Source organism: Pristiophorus japonicus, chromosome 10 (assembly GCF_044704955.1).
Source record: "Pristiophorus japonicus isolate sPriJap1 chromosome 10, sPriJap1.hap1, whole genome shotgun sequence".
Taxonomy (NCBI): Eukaryota; Metazoa; Chordata; class Chondrichthyes; family Pristiophoridae; genus Pristiophorus; species Pristiophorus japonicus.
In genome coordinates this window covers 166,523,343-166,542,619 of record NC_091986.1, presented here as the reverse complement: position 1 = coordinate 166,542,619, position 19,277 = coordinate 166,523,343, and the positions used below count along the sequence as shown (strand labels likewise).

Here is a 19,277-nt window from a genome sequence, read left to right as displayed (position 1 = left end):
GAGGACGGTCCCGAGGTGGGAACGTGCTCCGAACCAGAAGCAAGATGTTGCTGCTGGCTCTCGTGTGGTTGACAATGGGGGTGCAGCACCTTGGGGTGCAGTGCGGCGCTCCGGGACCACTGGGAGCCCTCTGCCACCAGTGTTCCTGGCTACCAGCTCCAGGGCCTCCACCATCCCTTCCATGTTATATCTTATTTGTTGGACAAAAACTCGGTGCCAACTATGTTCTTGGTGCTTAGTAGGCTTTTTGCTACTGGTGAATCTCCGTCGTTCCTCCCACAACAGCCAGACAAGCACACACCACAGCCACACATGCTGTCAGTCCCTCGGAACTCCCTCTCTCTCTGTCTCCTCTTCTGCGCATGTCATGATGATCCTTGACCTCCTGAATCGCGGGAATCGAGCGTTGCCATGCCGTTGCAAAGCCCTGCCACACTTTACGTCAGAAGGTCAAAAAATTTAACGCTACCATCCATTTGATATCGCTCACGGTAACACCCATTTTCAAACATTAATGGCAGGGCCTGATTTGAATGGGAAGCCTCTGTTTCCTACCCGCAGCCAGCCAGATTGAGAGGCTGACTGGCTGCAGGCGGGTAGGCTGAGGGAGGGATCATATGGGGGTGGTTCCAGGAGAAGATCGGGGGCCGGGAGAAGACCAGGGGGAGGTGGTGGGGGTTGAAAAGGATCAGGGGTCAGGCGAAGCTCGGGGGAGGGGGTGGTTCCAAAGAGGATCGGGGGCCGTCGGAGCAGCACCGGGAAAACCAGAGGAAGGGGCAGCGGGCCTCATTGTGGGATCGGAGTCTTGGGCAGAGGGAAGGCTTGTGGAAGGATCGGCGGGGCAGGAAGGCCTCGTGGAGCGATTGCAGGCCTGGGAATGGAGGAGACCTCGTGGATGGATCGAAGGCCTCTGGAGAGGGTGGGTGTCTCTGATTTCGGGGGTGGGTTAGGCAGGGACCTTGGCTCCAGGAGGTAGGTCAGCAAACCTGCTCCCAGGAGATGGGTCGTCCATTTAAATATTATAATGAGGCTACATGTCTCATGGTGATCCACCATTTCAAATTCAACTCTGGCTGGCCGGGTTTCACAAGCTTCAGGGAACCCGCCAGCTAATGGGAGGCGAGGACTATTCGATCCAGGAGGTTAAGTGTCTTTCCACTTACCCGCTGGAGCCAATGTTCCTGCATCAACAACCTTCCGTGATCGGATATCCCCCGTCCCTTCCGGTCTGTCTCTGATCCCCTTCCAGCCCCGACCTTCCTCCAGCCTCCGACCTCCCCCTGCCCCTCCACGATCTCTCCCTCCTTCCTCTCTATAGCCTGGTGCCGCAGGCCTCGCCAGCCAACCTCTCCACCTGGCTGGCTCCGGGCAGGAATCCGTGCTTTTGAAATACTAATCAGACCCTGCCATTAAATTCGGCAGAGCCTGTGGAAAACCTGTTCTGCCGGGTTCCCGACCACTTTCCAACCTCCCCACTCCCTACCCGCTTCCAAATTTAAATTCCTGCCAGTATGTGAGAAGTGCAGTGAGTGGGAATGCTCCAGGCAAGATGGAAGAAAGTCCATTATGAGCTGAGAGAGAAAGAAAGAAAGCATGGTAACTTTACATTTATTTAACATGTGCAAAGCAGATACAAACCATTAATTTAAAGGGAGTGATTCTGTTACAATCTGTGGTAAACATCGTGGCCAGAGTGAGCAGTTTTGAGATAATCACTTAAGTAGTTTTAGTGAAATCTGTTGGGTAGCTTCTGCAAACTGTACATAATTTACTGTTCGATTCAGTCAGCATGTCCAGTCTGGGACAATATTAACCATTGTCAAATAAAACCTAAAATTTGCATGTAGTGAACTGTGTAATCAATGTTTATGCTATCACAACAGATGTGTATAATTGAAGAGAAGTAAGATTGTGGTGTTCAAAATCCCACAATAAATGCAATCTGGCTGTTCTATACTTATGACTGATCAATTTGACTTTTTTTTTTACAGTGAGACTGGTTTCTCTTTTTGCTGTCATGCCATTCCCTATCTTGCGATCAATGATGTCCAAGTCAGTTTTACCGAAGGATCAAGGTCAGTTATTTAAAATACTTTTTTCATCGGGTGTTTGATTGTGTTTTTTATTCACAGATTTGTGTAACATGTTGGTTTCCATTCAGGAGGTTGGGTGGAGTTCCATTGTGTTGAATTGGAGATGAAATTGCTCTTTGGCGGTACTGCAAAACAGGCAATATCAGTAGCCCACTTTGCATTCCAAATTTGTGATTGTAGCTTGAATTGGTATAGGACACATTTGCCAGTTTGTGGTAATTTCCTCATTTTTGTATTGCACCCTCTTGAAATAAAGGCAAACATTCCTTTACCATTTGTGATTACCTTTTGTGCCTGTGCACCAGCTTTTAGTGATTTGTGCACATGGACTCCTAAATTCCTACGCACTCCACAGCTCCTAGTCTCTCGCCATTAGAAATCACTGCTGTATACAGTGCAACTTTGCCTTGCAAAGAGGCATTATTGCAGAATCCCCGGAAAAGGAAGGTCCTCGGGTATAGCAAAGAGAGCTTCTGACAGCAGCACTGATCTGCCTGCTATCGACAGTAGATTAACAAAACTTGCTATTAAAACCAAGGCAAACTTGAGGGAGTACTGCACTATTGGAGGTGCTGTCTTTCGGATGAGACGTTAAATCAAAGCCCTATCTAATCTCTCAGGTGGATATAAGAGATCCTATGGCACTATTTCGAAGAAGAGCAGGGAAGTTATACTCTGCATCCTGGTCAATATTTATCCCTCAATTAACCCCACTAAAACAGATCTTCTGGTCATTATCACATTGTTGTTTGTGGGAGCTTGTTGTGTGCAAATTGGCTGCCACAATTCTGACAATACAACAGTGATTACACTCTAAAAGTACTTCATTGGCTGGAAAGTGCTTTGGATCATCCTGAGATCGTGAAAGTTGCTAAATAAATGCAAGTCTTTTATACTATTATTTAGGACTGATAAAATAGCATCTTCCATAAAACCTGGTGTGATTCAGCCTTAAATTTATAACCAATGTAAACCTCCATTCTGTTATGCATGCAGTGGAATTCAGGTCAGCACAATGATTATAAAGTAGCTCATCTAACCAATAGCCAAAGAATGAAGGAAAACCATTGGGCTAGACTTTCTGCTTTGTTCGCTAAAGCCCAAAAAATAGGCGATGTTCCAGCCTTAGCGATGTTGCAGCCTTCATGATCACTGGACCATCGCCCATTTTTTGGATCGCGACTTTCGGCTCAGCGATAGCCCAGCGATGTGAAATGGGCGAAGCGAGAGCCCAGCGATGTGACATCTCCCAGCGATAGCCCTACGATGGTGAAGGCAACGGCCTTTTTTTTTTGGTGGCCATGTTTTCCCGCATTTCGGGAGGTCAGGGATCATCCACACATGCGCAGAAGGGGGAAGAGAGAGAGAGAGAGAGAGAGAGAGAGAGAAAGAAAGAGAGAGAAATATGTCTGACAGCAATGACAGTGGGAGAGATATGGAGAGCGAAAGGAAGGGGGCCAGACCTTTCTTCGAGGAGGCCCTCGTGGCGGAGGTGCACTCTCGGTGGGCCCAATTGACCAGGGGGGAGCATGGTGGGAAACCAGCACCACTGGCGTACCGCAGGTTATGGGGCGAGATAGCTGATGTCGTTTCATCTGCGTCCCACGAACCCAGGGGCTCCAACCAGCGCCGCAAACGCTGGAACAGCCTCGTTGCTTCACAAGAGTAAGTACGACTTTATATTTTAATGATGCACATTCTAAATATAATAATCATTATAATGGTAATTCTCTTGCATTGAATGTAAGCTTGTTATTCTAACTTAGATAACGTATATCATCCCTGCTAAGAACTGGACAGGGCCATGAGCCTATGCCCATTTTAAGTCTCTCTGGCTGCTGTCACTTACACAGGGACCCAGTATGGACTGGGGGAAAGCTGCCTTTGCTCACTGTTTGGCATGGGACACTTTTGGACATTAGATACTGTCATTGTCAACTTCAAAGTAGATTGTATTCGAGAGAGATGTATGTCGCAAGCATTAGCCTCTAAACACACCGATCTTTGTTATAACCATGCATCAATTGTGGACACAACCCCTATTAGCATATAACGTTTGAAACTGTTGTGTATAAATGACACAATCTAGCCAAGTAGCTTATGCCATGCTCTATTCACGTTTGCAGAGGAAGCTATCTAATAATCGGGCACAGCAGAGATGCACCGGGGGAGGCCCTGCTGTAATACAGCGACTGAGCGACCTGGAGGAACGTGCTGCAGCGCTAGTGGGAGCCCACAGTTGAGAGGTCACCATCCATTGTGTTGCCGGACCATCCCATGCGCCATGTGAGTAATGTGTCAAGCAGTGTAAAAGCTATGTGACATCATTTCATTGTCATATAGACGATTGATGTCACGTTATGCATGCAGCTTCTGTGCGCCTCTCTGCCGCGCTCAGGTTGACAACATAAGAGCAGGCCATCTGTCCCGTTTTCTGTCCGCACCCTATAAACCCTCACTCCCTTATCATTCTGTCTATCTGCGACTGATCCAGCCTCCACAGCTCTCTGGCGCAGTGAATTCCACATGGATGTACTGACATAGGTACCACCATGTGATGCATTAATATGTAACATTTCTCGGTCACATTGATGGGATTAGTGCTGCTCCTCCTACGTATGCCAGCGCGGCGCAACAATGCTTTCTGCTCTAATAATCTCAATTGTGTTTTGCAGCTTTACCAGCTCCAGAGCGCAACGGGAGGACAGACGCTCACGTGGACCTGACCCACTGCATGTGTCATTCACCACGGGTGGTGAAAAGGAGGAGACCACCGAGCCCGAGGAGGAGAAGGAATACCTGGAGACAGAGGAGGATGCCCCTTGCATCCCTCTGTCAGGGAAACCTGCGGCCCCGCTGGGGATCCCAACTGAGGAGGTATCGGAACCAAACGGCATGCAGTTGGCGATGACAAAGCGCACATTGGTGCCGTCACAGACCACACGGAGGCCAGGTCAGCGGCTTGAGCAAAGGCCTACCTTGGACGACTGCGTGGAGAGGCTGGCACGACTGTGCGAGGAGTCTGTCGCGATCCACCGCGAGCAGCTCCAGGTGTTTGTGGGGTTCACGCAGGAATTCTCCCGGGTGTCTGCTCGCCAAGCGGCGGCGACGCAGCAGATGATCCTGGAGTTGCGTGAAATCTCTGCCTCCAACCATGCCATGCGGCATGCGTTCTTGGCGGTACACGGCGCTGCATCCCGAGCTCCCGTGACCACAAGCACCGGCACACAGGCAAGTCAGGAGGATGCACCACCTCTTGACTCGGAAGGCGATACCCCTGTTTTATCTTCCCCTCCAACAGGCGATCGTCCCAGCATGTCCCCCACCATGGCAGGAAGTCTTGCCATCGCCCACTGCATGCCAGCTTCGCAGCAGTACCCAGGGACCAAAATGGGTGGGTGAGGTGACAACACTGGGAGGTGTAGGATCTGGAGGAAAACATGGCCGCAGGTAGGGAGGGGGATGCACTCTTTTTAATATTGTTCACATTTATTGTTGGTTTTGTCGTTTCACTGTTGGGGTGTGGTGGGGGATGGGAGGGTGTGTTGGTGTTTGTAATTGAAAAATAATGGTTCAAAAGTTGTCATTTTATTAAAACCATTTTATTTCACTTTACAATTGTTGTGCAGTGTCTTCTAATAACATAAGTTAAAATAGAACATTAGTGCAACTGTTGTTAAACAATCTCCAGGCCAAACCAAGTAAGTATAAAATATCACTTATTTATATAAATATAATAAAACGTCTAATTGTGAGTATATCTATCTTTAAAGGGCTCTTAAATAATTCACAAACTATCTAAGCCCCTATTTAAGAGGCCTCCTCTCTTCCTCCGACATTCAAAATGGCATCCGTAGTGCCGAGGTCTGTGGGGAAGGCCAGGCAATAGCAACTATTCTCCAGCGGTGTTCTCGGCGAGCGATCAGCCTGGCGATGTGCCGAAAGTTGGGCTGGGCGATGTGAGCTGAAAGTTGGGCCAGGCAATCGACTCAGCGAAAAGCTCGGCGATGTGTCCAACTTTCCATCTTTGGGCGATATCAGCCCTTTTTGGGCAATATATGGGCACTAGCCCAGCGATGTGAAGTGGAAAGTCTAGCCCATTGTTTCCTTGTGAAACAATCAGCTGTGACAGCCACTTGCTGAAGAATAACTCTTAGCCCAGTTCAGCAACACTAGAAAAAGATATTGCATCAAGGAGCTTGATGACGTATGAAGCAAGCACAAATTGATTGTAATCAGCAGACTGTAATCATTGTCAGTCTGTACGTATAAGGCATAGAGAGGTGGCAACAACATTGCGGCAGAATAAATGTTACTTCAGTATCCTGTCATCAAAGTTAAAATAAAGAGGTTAGGATCAGAAAGTGCAAGATTTTTTCAGAGCAATTATGGAATAGGAGTAACGTGCTTTAATCAGAAAGAGGTGTATACGGTGGGTCGAAATGATATGGTTCCCGAAATCGCCCTCCGTCCCATTCGGGGCGGATAATTCGAATTAAATGCCGAATTACTGCCAGTACGGATGGGGTGGGAATAGAGGGAAATTGGGCACCTTTGACTGCAAAACAGGGCAGTGTTGGGGGCAGAAGAGAGTCGGGAGCAGGGCTGAAGGAGGGCGGTGTCATCAGCGTTGCGCTGATGCGTAGCAACGTCCATCCCCTTCACTTAAATTTTGTATTAGTCTTTACGGTAGAGGACACTAACAATATCCCAACAGTGGATAGTCAAGGGGCTATAGTGGGGAAGGAACTTAACACAATCACAATCACTAAGGAGGTGGTACTCAGTAAGATAATGGGACTAAAGGCAGATAAATCCCCTGGACCTGATGACTTGCATCCTAGGGTCTTACGAGAAGTAGTGGCAGGGATAGTGGATGCATTAGTTGTAATTTACCAAAATTCCCTGGATTCTGGGGAAGTCCCAGCAGATTGCAAAACGCAAATGTAACACCCCTATTTAAAAAAAGGAGGCAGACAAAAAGCAGGAAACTATAGACCAGTTAGCCTAACATCTGTGGTTGGGAAAATGTTAGAGTCCATTATTAAAGAAGCAGTAGCAGAACATTTGGAAAAGCAAAATTTGGTCAGGCCGAGTCAGCATGGATTTATGAAGGGGAAGTCATGTTTGACAAATTTGCTGGAATTCTTTGAGGATGTAACGAACAGGGTGGATAAAGGGGAACCAGTGGATGTGGTGTATTTGGACTTCCAGAAGGCATTTGACAAGGTGCTACATAAAAGGTTACTCACAAGAAAAAAGTTCACGGGGTTGGGGGTAATCTATTAGCATGGATAGAGGATTGGCTAGCTAACAGAAAACAGAGTCGGGATAAATGGTTCATTCTCAGGTTGGCAATCAGTAACTAGTGGGGTGTCGCAGGGATCAGTGCTGGGACCCTAACTATTTACAATCTATATTAATGACTTGGAAGAAGGGACCGAGTGTAAAGTAGCCAAATTTGCTGACGATACAAAGATGGGAGGAAAAGCAATGTGTGAGGAGGACACAAAAAATCTGCAAAAGGACATAGACAGGCTAAGTGAGTGGGCAAAAATTTGGCAGATGGAGTATAATGTTGGAAAGTGTGAGGTCATGCACTTTGGCAGAAAACATCAAAGAGCAAGTTATTATTTAAATGGAGAAAGATTGCAAAGTGCCGCAATACAACGGGACCTGGGGGTACTTGTGCATGAAACACAAAAGGTTTGTATGCGGGTACAGCAAGTGATCAAGAAGGCCAATGGAATCTTGGCCTTTATTGCAAAGGGGTTGGAGTATAAAAGCAGGGGTCTTGCTAGTTATACAGGGTATTGGTGAAGCCACACCTGGAATACTGCGTGCTGTTTTTTATGAAAGGATATACTTGCTTTGGAGGCAGGTCAGAGAAGGTTCACTAGATTGATTCCGGAGATGAGCGGGTTGACCTATGAGGAAAGGTTGAGGAGTTTGGGCCTCTATTCATTGGAATTCAGAAGAATGAGAGATGATCTTATCGAAACATACAAGATTATGAAGGGCCTTGACAAGGTGGATGCAGAGAGGATGTTTCCACTGATGGGGGAGACTAGAACTAGGGGGCACAATCTTAGGATAAGGGGCCCCCCATTTAAAACTGAGATGAGGAGGAATTTCTTCTGCGGGTTGTAAATCTGTGGAAGCTGGGACATTGAATAAATTTAAGACCGAGATAGACAGGTTGTTAACCGATAAGGGATTATGGGGAGCAGACAGGGAAAGTGGACCTGAGTCCATGATCGGATCAGCCATGATCGTATTAAATGGTTGAGCAGGCTCGAGGGGCCGTATGGCCTACTCCTGCTCCTATTTCTTATGTTCTTAAGTTCTTATTAAAGGGGAGGGACGCCGTGAGGCCTCGTTGGCACTCACTGGGCCACCAAGGAGGGCTTCGGCCGAGCCAGCGGCCCTGCACCCAAGAGGGGGTGCCGGGCTGCCTATTGGTGGCCTGGCCCAACCAGTGGCCAGCATTGTCTGGCCGACTGCTGAATCTGCCAACATATAAAACAAAATGGCGGCCGCGGCGGTGCGCCCTCACCCGCCACTGGCAGCTTTCTGCCGCGCGAAGCTGTCGGGGGCACCAACCGGTGGCGGCTGTGCTTCCGCGGGGCAATTTCCCTCACTGGACGGAAATGGGGTCGCCACCAGCTGGTAAGGGGTTGGCTCGCGGCTGACAACGGGTCACACCATCTGCCTGTCCCCGGTTGGAAAGGCCTTCCCACCTAACTGGCCTTAAAAAAAAAATAAAAAAAAGGGGGCAATTTCGGCCCCCTGAAGTCTTGTCTCTAGATTCCAGAACAACACGTGGAGACTGGAATTTAAACAAATAGTGATATCCCTGTTTCTGTTGTATTTTTTTTCTCTTGTGAAATATCTTTGCCAAGAGGATAGCTAAATGTTCATTCACTTATAGCTTTTAATAAAAATGTTAGGCTTGACTTCAAAGTGTTGCTTTGTGTCAGCTGTGGTTCAGTGGTAGCACTCTTGCCTTTAAGTCAGAAGGTCATTGGTTCAAGCCTTACTCTCGCACATAATCTAGCTTGAAACTTCAGTGCATCATTGAGGGAGTGCTGCACTGTCGGACGTGCCGTCTTTCAGATGACATGTTATCCCGAGACCACTCTCAGATCTATGTAAAAGACCCCCATGGCACTTTTTGAAGAAGAGCAGGGTAATTCTCCCGATGAATTGTCCACTTACAGTAAATTTGTTGTTTTGTAAGTGGTCGAAAACTTGCTGTTAACTGGTCTGTGATTAGAATTTCTTTCAGATTGTACTAATATTATTGATCTGGAAAGAGGCCTGTACTCTGTTAGCTCCTCTCCAAATCTGATACAACAAAGCACTCCTAGCTTTGTATACCACAAGTGGATTTCTGAGCCTGGTTTTAGAATGCATTACCAAGTTGGGCCAGCTTCATCAATACAGAAAGAACATGATGTTTCAGCAACCACCAAACAAATTATACCTTATCCACCGGGATCTGTTTAAGTACTGCCAGATCAATCTGACCCAGAAATTTGATTATGCCGCACATGTTTCTCAGGTGCAAAATGGGCACTTCAACATCCGATATGGTGGTCAGGGTATACGGGCATATTACGCATCGGAGGTGTGCTGCCCACCATACTAGATCAAGCTACTCGAGGCACCCAGGTTATACGCCAGAACTATTTAAAACGATGAATCGAATCCTTTTCTGATATTGGTCTGACCCAGTGTTGGACTCGCAACGTGATTAACTTAACTTGCCCAGCAACTTGTGGCTCGAGAGGCAGGGGGGACCCTTAGCGGTGCTATTTAAAGGGCTCATCCACGACTTACAGATTACTTCCTGGTTTGTCAATTGAAGCTGCTGGTGAACTTTTGTTTGTCTTTTGGCTTGTTTTTTAACTGAAAACTTAATTCTGACATCTGAGATGATTTTGCTGGTGCTGGACTGTTTTTGACTGCCTTCTAAACAGTTGCCTGAGTGGTTTCATAGAACTGCCTTCAAGGTTAGAAGAGGAGGAGTAGCAAGGAAGACACGAGCGTGCAGGAGCAGCTCGCAGAAGTGAGAGGAGGAGGGTACTGCACAGGACGCCACCCCCACTGCGGGTCTTCAGGGAGCACCTCTCCGACCTGGCCTCCTTGGAGGAGCATTGTCTCGGCTGCCTCCACTTCATAAAGCATCCTGTCCCTGAGCATGGTGGGAGTGGATCTTGAGTCCACTGACAGAAGTGCTGAACAAGTGAATTGCTCCTGTGCTTCTAGTCATGTCCTCAGAACAAACTATTTTAGACAACAATCTGTGACATGACAAAGGCCATGAGCATAATTGACTTTCCCTCAAAATCAACTCTCCTACTCACTGGGCCTGTTCCCTGGCCCTGTCTCCAGGGTGCTGTAGCTGTCCAAGCTGCTCGGACAAGTGCAATTTTTAATGTTGGCAGAGAGCCATTCAGCCTAACTGGTCAATGCCAGTGTTTATACTCCACGTGAACCTCCTCCCTCTTCCCATTTTACCTATCAAAGAAAGTTGTTTTTTTTTCAAGAGAGCAATCTGTTTGAGAGTGTGGTGTTCAAGTGATTGTTGCTCTGTAAATAAATACAATTATTTGATTTTCCTTTGTTCTTTTTGCAGGTGCTCTCTTTGCCTGTATTGCCTGTCTTGAAAATTTAAGTGGTACCGTTTCAGCTGCAATTTTCAATAGTGTTTATGCTGCCACCGTTGAAAAATTTACAGGCTTCAGCTTTTTGCTAGCAGCATGTTTATGCTTCATTCCAGTTTGTATTCTGTGGTAAGTCATAGTATGATGCGTCCCAATCTTAGAATCTTACAGCAAAGAATGAGGCTATTCGGCCCATCGTGCCTGTAACGCGGCTCTTTGAAAGAGCTATCCAATTAGTCCCACTCCACTGCACTTTCCTCATAGCTCTGCAAATTTTTCCCGACATGAAACAAAATAGCATGGGGCCAAAAAACTCTGATTTATGAGATTGTGAAATCGTGCCCTACAACAATTGGCTCTATTTTGTTTATACTCAAACTCAGTTAATTATTAAATCATATTTACATACTGTTGACATTTATTGACCCAGTTGTTGTTGAAATAGCTCACTGGTGGTGAAGTCAAAATGATCAAGGCCCCAAGTTTCCACACGCGGCAAAACAGGCGCCCCTCTGAGCTGGGCGCCAGTTTTTCGCACCGAAAACGGCGCCTGAAAAAAAACGCGCTATTCTCGAGCGCTTTGCAGCTCGATGTCTGCTTGGCACGGCGCTCGGGGCGGAGCCTACCACTCGCGCCGATTTTGTAAGTAGGAGGGGGCGGGTACCATTTAAATGAGTTTTTTTCGTGCCGGCAACCCTGCTCGTGCGAGTTGGAACGTTCGCGCACACGCAGTGAAGGAAACATTGGCACTCGGCCATTTTTGTAGTTCTTTGTAGCTGTTCAATGTTTAACATTTTTTAATAAAACCACATTGCCCCTCCATGATCAGCACTGAGGCTTCTTGCAGCTTTCTCCCCCTGCCGTCGGTCGGGCCCGTCGGGAATGGCTGCCTCAACTTCTGAGGCTTCCTGCAGCCTTCTCCCTGCCTCCCCCCAGCTGCCGTCGGTCGGGCCCTCACTGCCTCCCCCCCCCCCCTGCCGTTGGGAACGGCTGCCTCAAGTTCTGAGGCTTCCTGCAGCCTTCTCACTGCCTCCCCCCCCGCCCCCTCCCCTGCCGTCGGGAAACTGCTGCCTGAAAGGCCTGCCTGAAGCACTTTCACACAGGTAGGAACATGGTTTATTTAATCTTTTCTTTGCTTATAAATTTTTATTCAGGTTGGATTTATTTGTATAATATTTGTATAAGTATAAATAAGGATTTATTGTAGAATGTAATGACTTCCCCCCCCCCCCCCACCCCCCACCTCGTTCCAGATGCCTAATTTGTAACCTGCGCCTGATTTTTTTAATGTGTGGACAAGGTTTTTTCAAGTTACAAAAATCTTCACTTGCTCCATTCTAAGTTAGTTTGGAGTACGTTTTCACTGTGGAAACTTTCAAATCAGGCTCAGTGGCCGGATACGTCCCCTTTTTGAAAAAAAAATTCTGTTCAAAAGTGAAACTGTTCTACCTGACTAGAACTGCAGAAAACTTAAATGTGGAGAATTCCGATTTCTAAGATACTCCGTTCTCCACCAGTTGCTCCTAAAAAATCAGGAGCAAATCATGTGGAAACTTGGGCCCAAATGCTGTTCGAATTACATGAAAAGGACAACACTGAAACAGTCCATTCACCCAACAGTCATAGAATTATAGAATGATACAGTGCAGATGGAGGCCATTTGGCACACTGTGCCAGTGCCAACTCTTTGAAAGAACTATTCAATTAGTCCCATCCCACTACCCTTTTCCTATATCCCAGCAAATTTTTCCCCTTTTGAAAGTTACTATTGAATCTGCTTCCATCACCCTTTCAGGCAGTGCATTCCAGATCGTAACAACTTGCCACGTAAAACAAATTCTCCTAATCTCTCCTCTGGTTCTTTTACCAGTTATATTAAATCTGTGTCCTCTGGTTACCTATCCATCCGCCAGTGGAAATGTCCCAAGTAGAAATGACATCTGCATTTCTTGTCGATTTATTCCACTATAAATTCCTATGTCAACATTTATAATGGAAACTGCCTAGGTAAGGTTATCATGCTGGAGATTGTTCCATGGAAAACAGGGGGCTAAGGACGAGTGGAGATTTGACCATGAACCAGTATAGATTTCTCCAGAAGTCCAGCAGAGGTGCATACAGCTATCTGTGTGTGACAACAGATTCAGTATGCCAGCAGAAGAGAGAGAAATCGTGGGAATGAAAACCAATAACATAGGGCAGAGAGCCAGTGAATTATAAATCCACAGGATCAGTGCAGATGAGGGAGTTGGTCTGAGGAGCATCTATAGGGAGGTGAGGAGCACGTAAGACCAGAAGCGGTAGTAGGAGCTTGAGGAGCTAGTCCTGCAAGGGGTGACAGAAGAATTCTGAAGGATGAGTGGAGTCAGCAGCCACAGGAAGCAAGCAGAAAAGTAGAGATCATTCAGCAGTATTGGAACAGAATGTAGAGCAGAATGGGAGCCAGCAGCAAGAGATCAGTGTTAGCATAGCATAAAATGAAACATTTTCAGCATAGGAGCAGAAAACTGAGGCTGCAAGAGCAGACCAGGCACTAGAATAGAGGCAGTCCAGCAGAGAATACAGTCTCAGTAGAAAGTGGCGGCGAAGGTGGAGGTCACAGTAAAACCTAGAAACTAGCGGAGAAATGGATTTTGGCCCAGGAGAAAGTGGATTAACTGTCCAGGACTCTCTGCATCAGACAGATTGCTCGAGGTTCTACCCTACAGCTGCTAGTGTTGATCAATCTGCTACCTGCATGTGTAGGGTTCTGTTGCATGGCATGGAAACTCTGCAGTCCACCTTGGAATGCATACTAGCTCTAGGGATATCTGCTTCAGGCCCCACTGCAGAGTCTATAATGCCAGTTTTTGCATCTTCTGAATGCTTCGACTGTTGCCATTCAGGCCTCGGGCTCCAATCTCCTCTTTCATGGACAGATTGACTGATCAGCTTGGCCAAACCAGGGAACTATTGATTGGGGTATCACCAACATCCATGCTGGTTTTGAGGTCTGCTGATCAATAGGTCTTGACTTGCAGAGGATGATGGTGTTTTGCCTCACAGACTCCATACCATTCTGGCCTCCACCTTCAATAACTTCCCATGTGGTAGAAAGTAGCCAAGGCCAGGTTGGTACCACAGGTACAGAACTGCAGCCGCCTGAGGCAGGGCCTTGTAGTGCCCATGCTGATAAATGTCCTGAACCATCATAATCCTAGAAATCCTTCACAGAAACTCAGGTGCTAGCCAACTCAAAGGCTCCAGATATAGGGGTTGCATTATGTAAAAGCACTAAAGTATGTTTGACCTCCAGGAACTCATTCACTACAAAGACTACAACGCAGAATGATTTTATTTTATACTCCTTCTCGGGATGTGGGTGTCGCTAGCATTTATTCTGCATCCTTAGGTGAAAGTGATGGTGGTCCTTCTTCTTGAACCACTGCAGTCTGTGTGGTGAAGGTGCTCCTACAATGCTGATAGGTAGGGAGTTCCAGGATTTTGACCCAGGGACAATGAAGGAATGGTGATACATTTCCAAGTCATGATGGTGTGTATCTTGGAGGTGATGGTGTTCCCATGCACTTGTTACCCTTGCACTTCTAGGTGATGGGAGGTTGTGGGTTTGAGAGGTGCTGCAGTACGCGCCTTGGTGTGTTGCTGCAGTGAATCCTGTAGATACTGCACACTGTCGCCACGGTGTGCCAACGCTGGAGGGAGTTGATGTTAAAGCAGTCATTGACATGAAAAAAAAGTGCATGAAAACAAATAAGATAGGTCTCTTTTGTATTTGCTGCCTTTTTGTAGTGTCATTTATGTTGACTAGGGAACATGTGCTTTGCAGAGTGGTCTGCCTGCCAGATTGAGAGACTGTTCTGGGAGTGCAGAGTATATTGGAGAAGATTCTTGACCGATCGCAAGTTCTGGGTTTTTGTACATGTGCTTTGCGCATGAAAACCCAGAACTTGCGGGGCTCTTGCAGGCATGTATGCACCCGCAGGCACCGGAAAATATGGGCCAATGATTTGTTGAAGGACATAGGGACGTCTTGTAAACAAAGCTTTTGGGGAACACTTGGGAGAAGGTTTCCTCTAATAGGTTCTGTTAAATGGCTTTTGCAGGTGACAATGTAGTTTGCGGTGATGCATCCTTGCTGCCTCTGGCTCCACTTCTACATCAGAGGTCATTTGCTCTGGAGGCTCCATGCCTCTTTAAATAACAAGGTTGAGTGTAATATGTGGTTGGTAGGATCCAGTGTAACTGAAGCAGAAAATCTATGTCTTCAAAAGATGTATAAATAACATGAAACATAAGTAAAACCTCTGTCTAAAAAAACATATTTCCGATTCATGAGTTTGTATGATATTGTTCAATTATTTTGCTGACTTTATTTATTTGCTGTCTGTTCTTCAGCTTCTTGCTCTGGTGGAAGCCTCAAGAGGACGATTACACCAAACTGATTACTAATGAAGACTGCAGCAGTTAGTTCTTGTGCAAGCTTTCACTTGGACTGCAGTGAGAATATCTTGTGTTGTTTTGCCACTTCCAAAGCCTCATTATGAACCAATATATCTGCTTGTTCCCAGTATTTATTTAAAAAAAAAGGATGTTTGCACAGTTCCACATGCAGTATAAAAACCTGATAGTTAGAATAATACCATCAGTATCAGACAGTATGCAATAGGCATTTCTGATTCATTAAGCAATTAGCCCTTTAGAAAACATAGAAAATAGGTGCAGGAGTAGGCCATTCAGCCCTTCTAGCCTGCACCGCCATTCAATGAGTTCATGGCTGAACATACAACTTCAGTACCCCATTTCTGCTTTCTCGCCATACCCCTTGATCCCCAGAGTAGTAAGGGCTTCATCTAACTCCCTTTTGAATATATTTAGTGAATTGGCCTCAACTACTTTCTGTGGTAGAGAATTCCACAGGTTCACCACTCTCTGGGTGAAGAAGTTTCTCCTCATCTCGGTCCTAAATGGCTTACCCCTTATCCTTAGACTGTGACCCCTGGTTCTGGACTTCCCCAACATTTGGAACATTCTTCCTGCATCTAACCTGTCTAACCCCGTCAGAATTTTAAACGTTTCTATGAGGTCCCCTCTCATTCTTCTGAACTCCAGTGAATACAAGCCCAGTTGATCCAGTCTTTCTTGACAGAGTATATGAACTTCCTGGGACACCATGATTAAAGTGTAGACAAAAAGCAAAACACTGCTGATACTGGAAATCTGAAACAAAAACTGTTCTGCCCATTTCCATGTTATTTATAGAAATATGAAGATATGTTTTGCATTAAATTCTTGTTATGAAATGTATTTCGATTAATTACTATTGCCAGGACGACTGGGTGGTGCGGAAGGTTAAAACACTATTCTATTGCTGTCCTGACTGATGGGATGAAAGTCTTTCTATGATGGGTTCTAAGTGAAATAAATTTGAGCAGTTTCAACCCAGTCCCGCAGCAGAAACTACCCACATCTGCATTAATTCAAACAAAGGCTAAAATTCCTATTTTTTGAGATGCGATGAGATGCCTATTTTTTTTTAAATGAACAAACTGCTAACAAAATTACACAAATGCACACCTCTGCAAATGTGATTTTGTTAACATTGAAATGCATTTGCCATCAATTGGGCCAATAACCTAAAAAAAAATCCTTCATAATCTGGTTGCAGTGTTCTTCATTATTTGTTCTGCCCCCTATTTGATATTATCTAGATTTTATTTATTATACCCTTGTCAAGTCATTAATAAATATTAAAAATAGCAATGGTCCCAACATCGACCTCACTTGTAACCTCCCTTTCAAGTTCAAAGGTTCCCATTTATGGCCGCTCTTTTTTTTCTGTTTTAAGCTAATTTTGTATCCAATGCCATACTTTACTGCCTGTCCTGTTACTCTTTAACTCAGCCATTAATCACCAATGTGAATCCTTGTGAAACAAATTCTGAAAATCCAAGTATATATTAAATCTGTTTCCTTGCCCATCATGTTAGTAAAGGAACACATTCCCATTTCAGGCATTCATTATCAACAGGAACCACTTTCGGGTTATGTGCAACACAATTTGATGTAGAGCAAGGCTCCCTCTACTCTGTCTCAACAATGTCCTTTAACTTCTAACACAGTAGGAGTATCCCTCACTGTATCAATGTAACCAGCCAATGCATGGAACAAACACCTATTTTCTGAGGTTAGATGCGTCACGGTTTATCAGAGGTTGCTTTCCTTAGATGATCAGAGTGTCAGAAGGGCAGTTTGACTCAGTGCTGTCCACTTGCAGTGCTCTATAAGTAGGTCCTAGTATCCACTGCAAAGACCACTGTTCGTACCTCCTGCGACATTGCTCGCCTGCCTCCCAAGTTTACCTCCGCTGCCGCTGAAACCCCTATTCATGTCTTTTTCACCTCTACAGCTCATATTTCCCATGCTCTCTTTGCTGCTCTCATAGCCTCCTGTCCTGCACTACACCCCATTCACCATCACCCCCATCTTCACTGACATATTGGCTCCCAATGGATCGCCTTTAAAATCCTAATCTGCAGATCTTTTCACGGACTCTCCTCACCCTATCTCTGCACCCTTCTCCAGCCTTTCATGTCCTCCAGTCCCTTGACCTACTGTGTTTTCTCTTTCTCTCTTCGCTCTTTGAAACTTCTTCCTCACTACCTATAAAAACCTTTGCAAAATTCAACCAAGCTTTCAGTCACTTTTCCTAACAATCTCACAAAGGATTGGTATCCATTCCTTTTCTCCTTAGTGAAGTGCCTTGGGACGATTTGGCAGAAACCAGTAGAGGACTTACTGGGCCAGATTTTACTGTCAAAATAGCGGTGAGGCTAATGACACTCACTGTTATTTCTGCACAAATGGTACAACAACTTCAAACGAGGAGCAGATGTGCTTTTAAATGCCAATATCCAAAAGTTGCTGTCCACTGTTGTGAAAACCGCATTTTTTCGTCTGCATCACCATTGACTTGCATTGAATGGCATGAAGTTGCTATATTTGCACAGTAGATACCACCTAAACCAAAAGAAAGTTAACTCTTGTCATTTCAAGTGTAAGTACCCTTTTAACTATGTGATGAGAGTTAATTACAGCCAATCAACCTCTCTGGCACTGAAAAATAACTATTACTAGTGTGGAGTCTCATTCCTTCAGGTATTAATTGTTGGAGAATTTTTTTAAATGTTTTTTTTTACTTTTCTGTCTTTTTTTTCTCTTGATCCAATCTTTGATTCCCTCTCTTTATTTCTCTTTCTGTACCTGATTTGACATTGAATTCACCACTCTAATTGACACTTCCTCTCAGTTCTTCCTCTGAATATTTCAATCTGATTAGTTAAGGAGATGCACAATTGGTTGCCCTGTTTCCTTTGCTGCACCATTATCAGATCGCACTTTCAGCAACTTGCCAAGAAAAAAAAATTAAAACCTAAACAAACAAGTCTAACTAAAAGCAGACACCGTTCAATGTCCTGCTACAGCAAAATCTGGACCATAGCTCTTTTCCAGCCCTGAGCCATTTTAACGGAGCTGTTTCCTTGGGAGTTGAGGCACCTGCCTGATTTAGAAGGTTGAGGAGTGATCTAATCCAGAACAAGAGTGCATATTTTACAATTAGAACTAGGCCAGTAAGGAGTGAAATCAGGAAGCATTTTTTCACACACAGTAGTGGAAATCTGTAGTTCTCTCCCCAAAAAGGCTGTAGATGCTGGGTCAATTGAAAGTGTAAGATAGAGAACGAGGGATATGGAGAAAAGGTGGGTAAATGGAGTTCAGGTACAAATCAGCCATAATCTAATAGAATGGTGGAACAGACTCAGGGGCTGAATGGCCTAATCCTGTTCCTATGACCAATCTGGAAGGACAACAAGCATAAACATTCTTTGTCCCTTAATCTGAAGGTTGTGGGTTCAATTCCAATTCTAAGACTTGAGCACTTAAACTAGGCAGATATTAGACATTAAACTGAGACAGTGCCTAATCAGGTGGACATTAAAATTCCCATAGCACTATAAGATGACCATTGGGTTCTTCGGGTATTCTAGCCAACATTCTGCCCTCAACCAATTCAACAAAAACAGATTAGTTGATCATTCTTTGAGATGTTTCTTAGAGTAGTAAGGTGCTTTTACAGGCAAGCATTTCTTTCTGTAGATAAAACGATTATTTCCAACCATAAAGTGCTTAATGTTTCTTCTTTTTACACTAACCACAGTGGTCATGAAGTTGGAATTTTTAGATGAGAATGTTGTCGCATAAAATAACATTTACAAGAGTGCTTATTGGTGTCTTCAGGTGTCCGATATATATGTTTTGCTGCTTATCTGGCTACCCAACTATCATTGGCTTAGACAGTTAAAAAGCGTCAGTCCAATGTTTTTAAAAAAAAAAAATGTTTTTAGGATGTTACAGTCTGACTAACTGCTTGCAGATCAATGCAGCACTATTCACACACTTGTTTGCTCTTGAGTATGTGTGTACTGCAGGATAATCCCAAATGTGCTGTTCCTCTAAT

At 45.3% G+C, this 19,277-nt stretch overlaps 1 protein-coding gene across 3 annotated transcripts in view; it reads left to right on the top strand.

The window, feature by feature from the left end:
• The window catches only part of LOC139275186 (lysosomal proton-coupled steroid conjugate and bile acid symporter SLC46A3), a 36,164-nt gene extending 17,222 nt beyond the window's left edge, over positions 1 to 18,942 (top strand). For 2 of the 3 annotated variants that reach the window (XM_070892297.1, XM_070892298.1), the window contains 3 exons: positions 1,992 to 2,075; positions 10,735 to 10,891; positions 15,158 to 18,942. In XM_070892297.1, the coding sequence (XP_070748398.1) occupies positions 1,992 to 2,075; positions 10,735 to 10,891; positions 15,158 to 15,230 (314 nt within the window). In that variant the 3' untranslated portion in view covers positions 15,231 to 18,942. Of the gene's footprint in view, positions 1 to 1,991; positions 2,076 to 4,219; positions 4,380 to 4,768; positions 5,660 to 10,734; positions 10,892 to 15,157 lie in introns of those variants that run through there. The other variant, XR_011595691.1, reaches the window with a different exon arrangement.
• Positions 18,943 to 19,277: the final 335 nt, after the last annotated feature.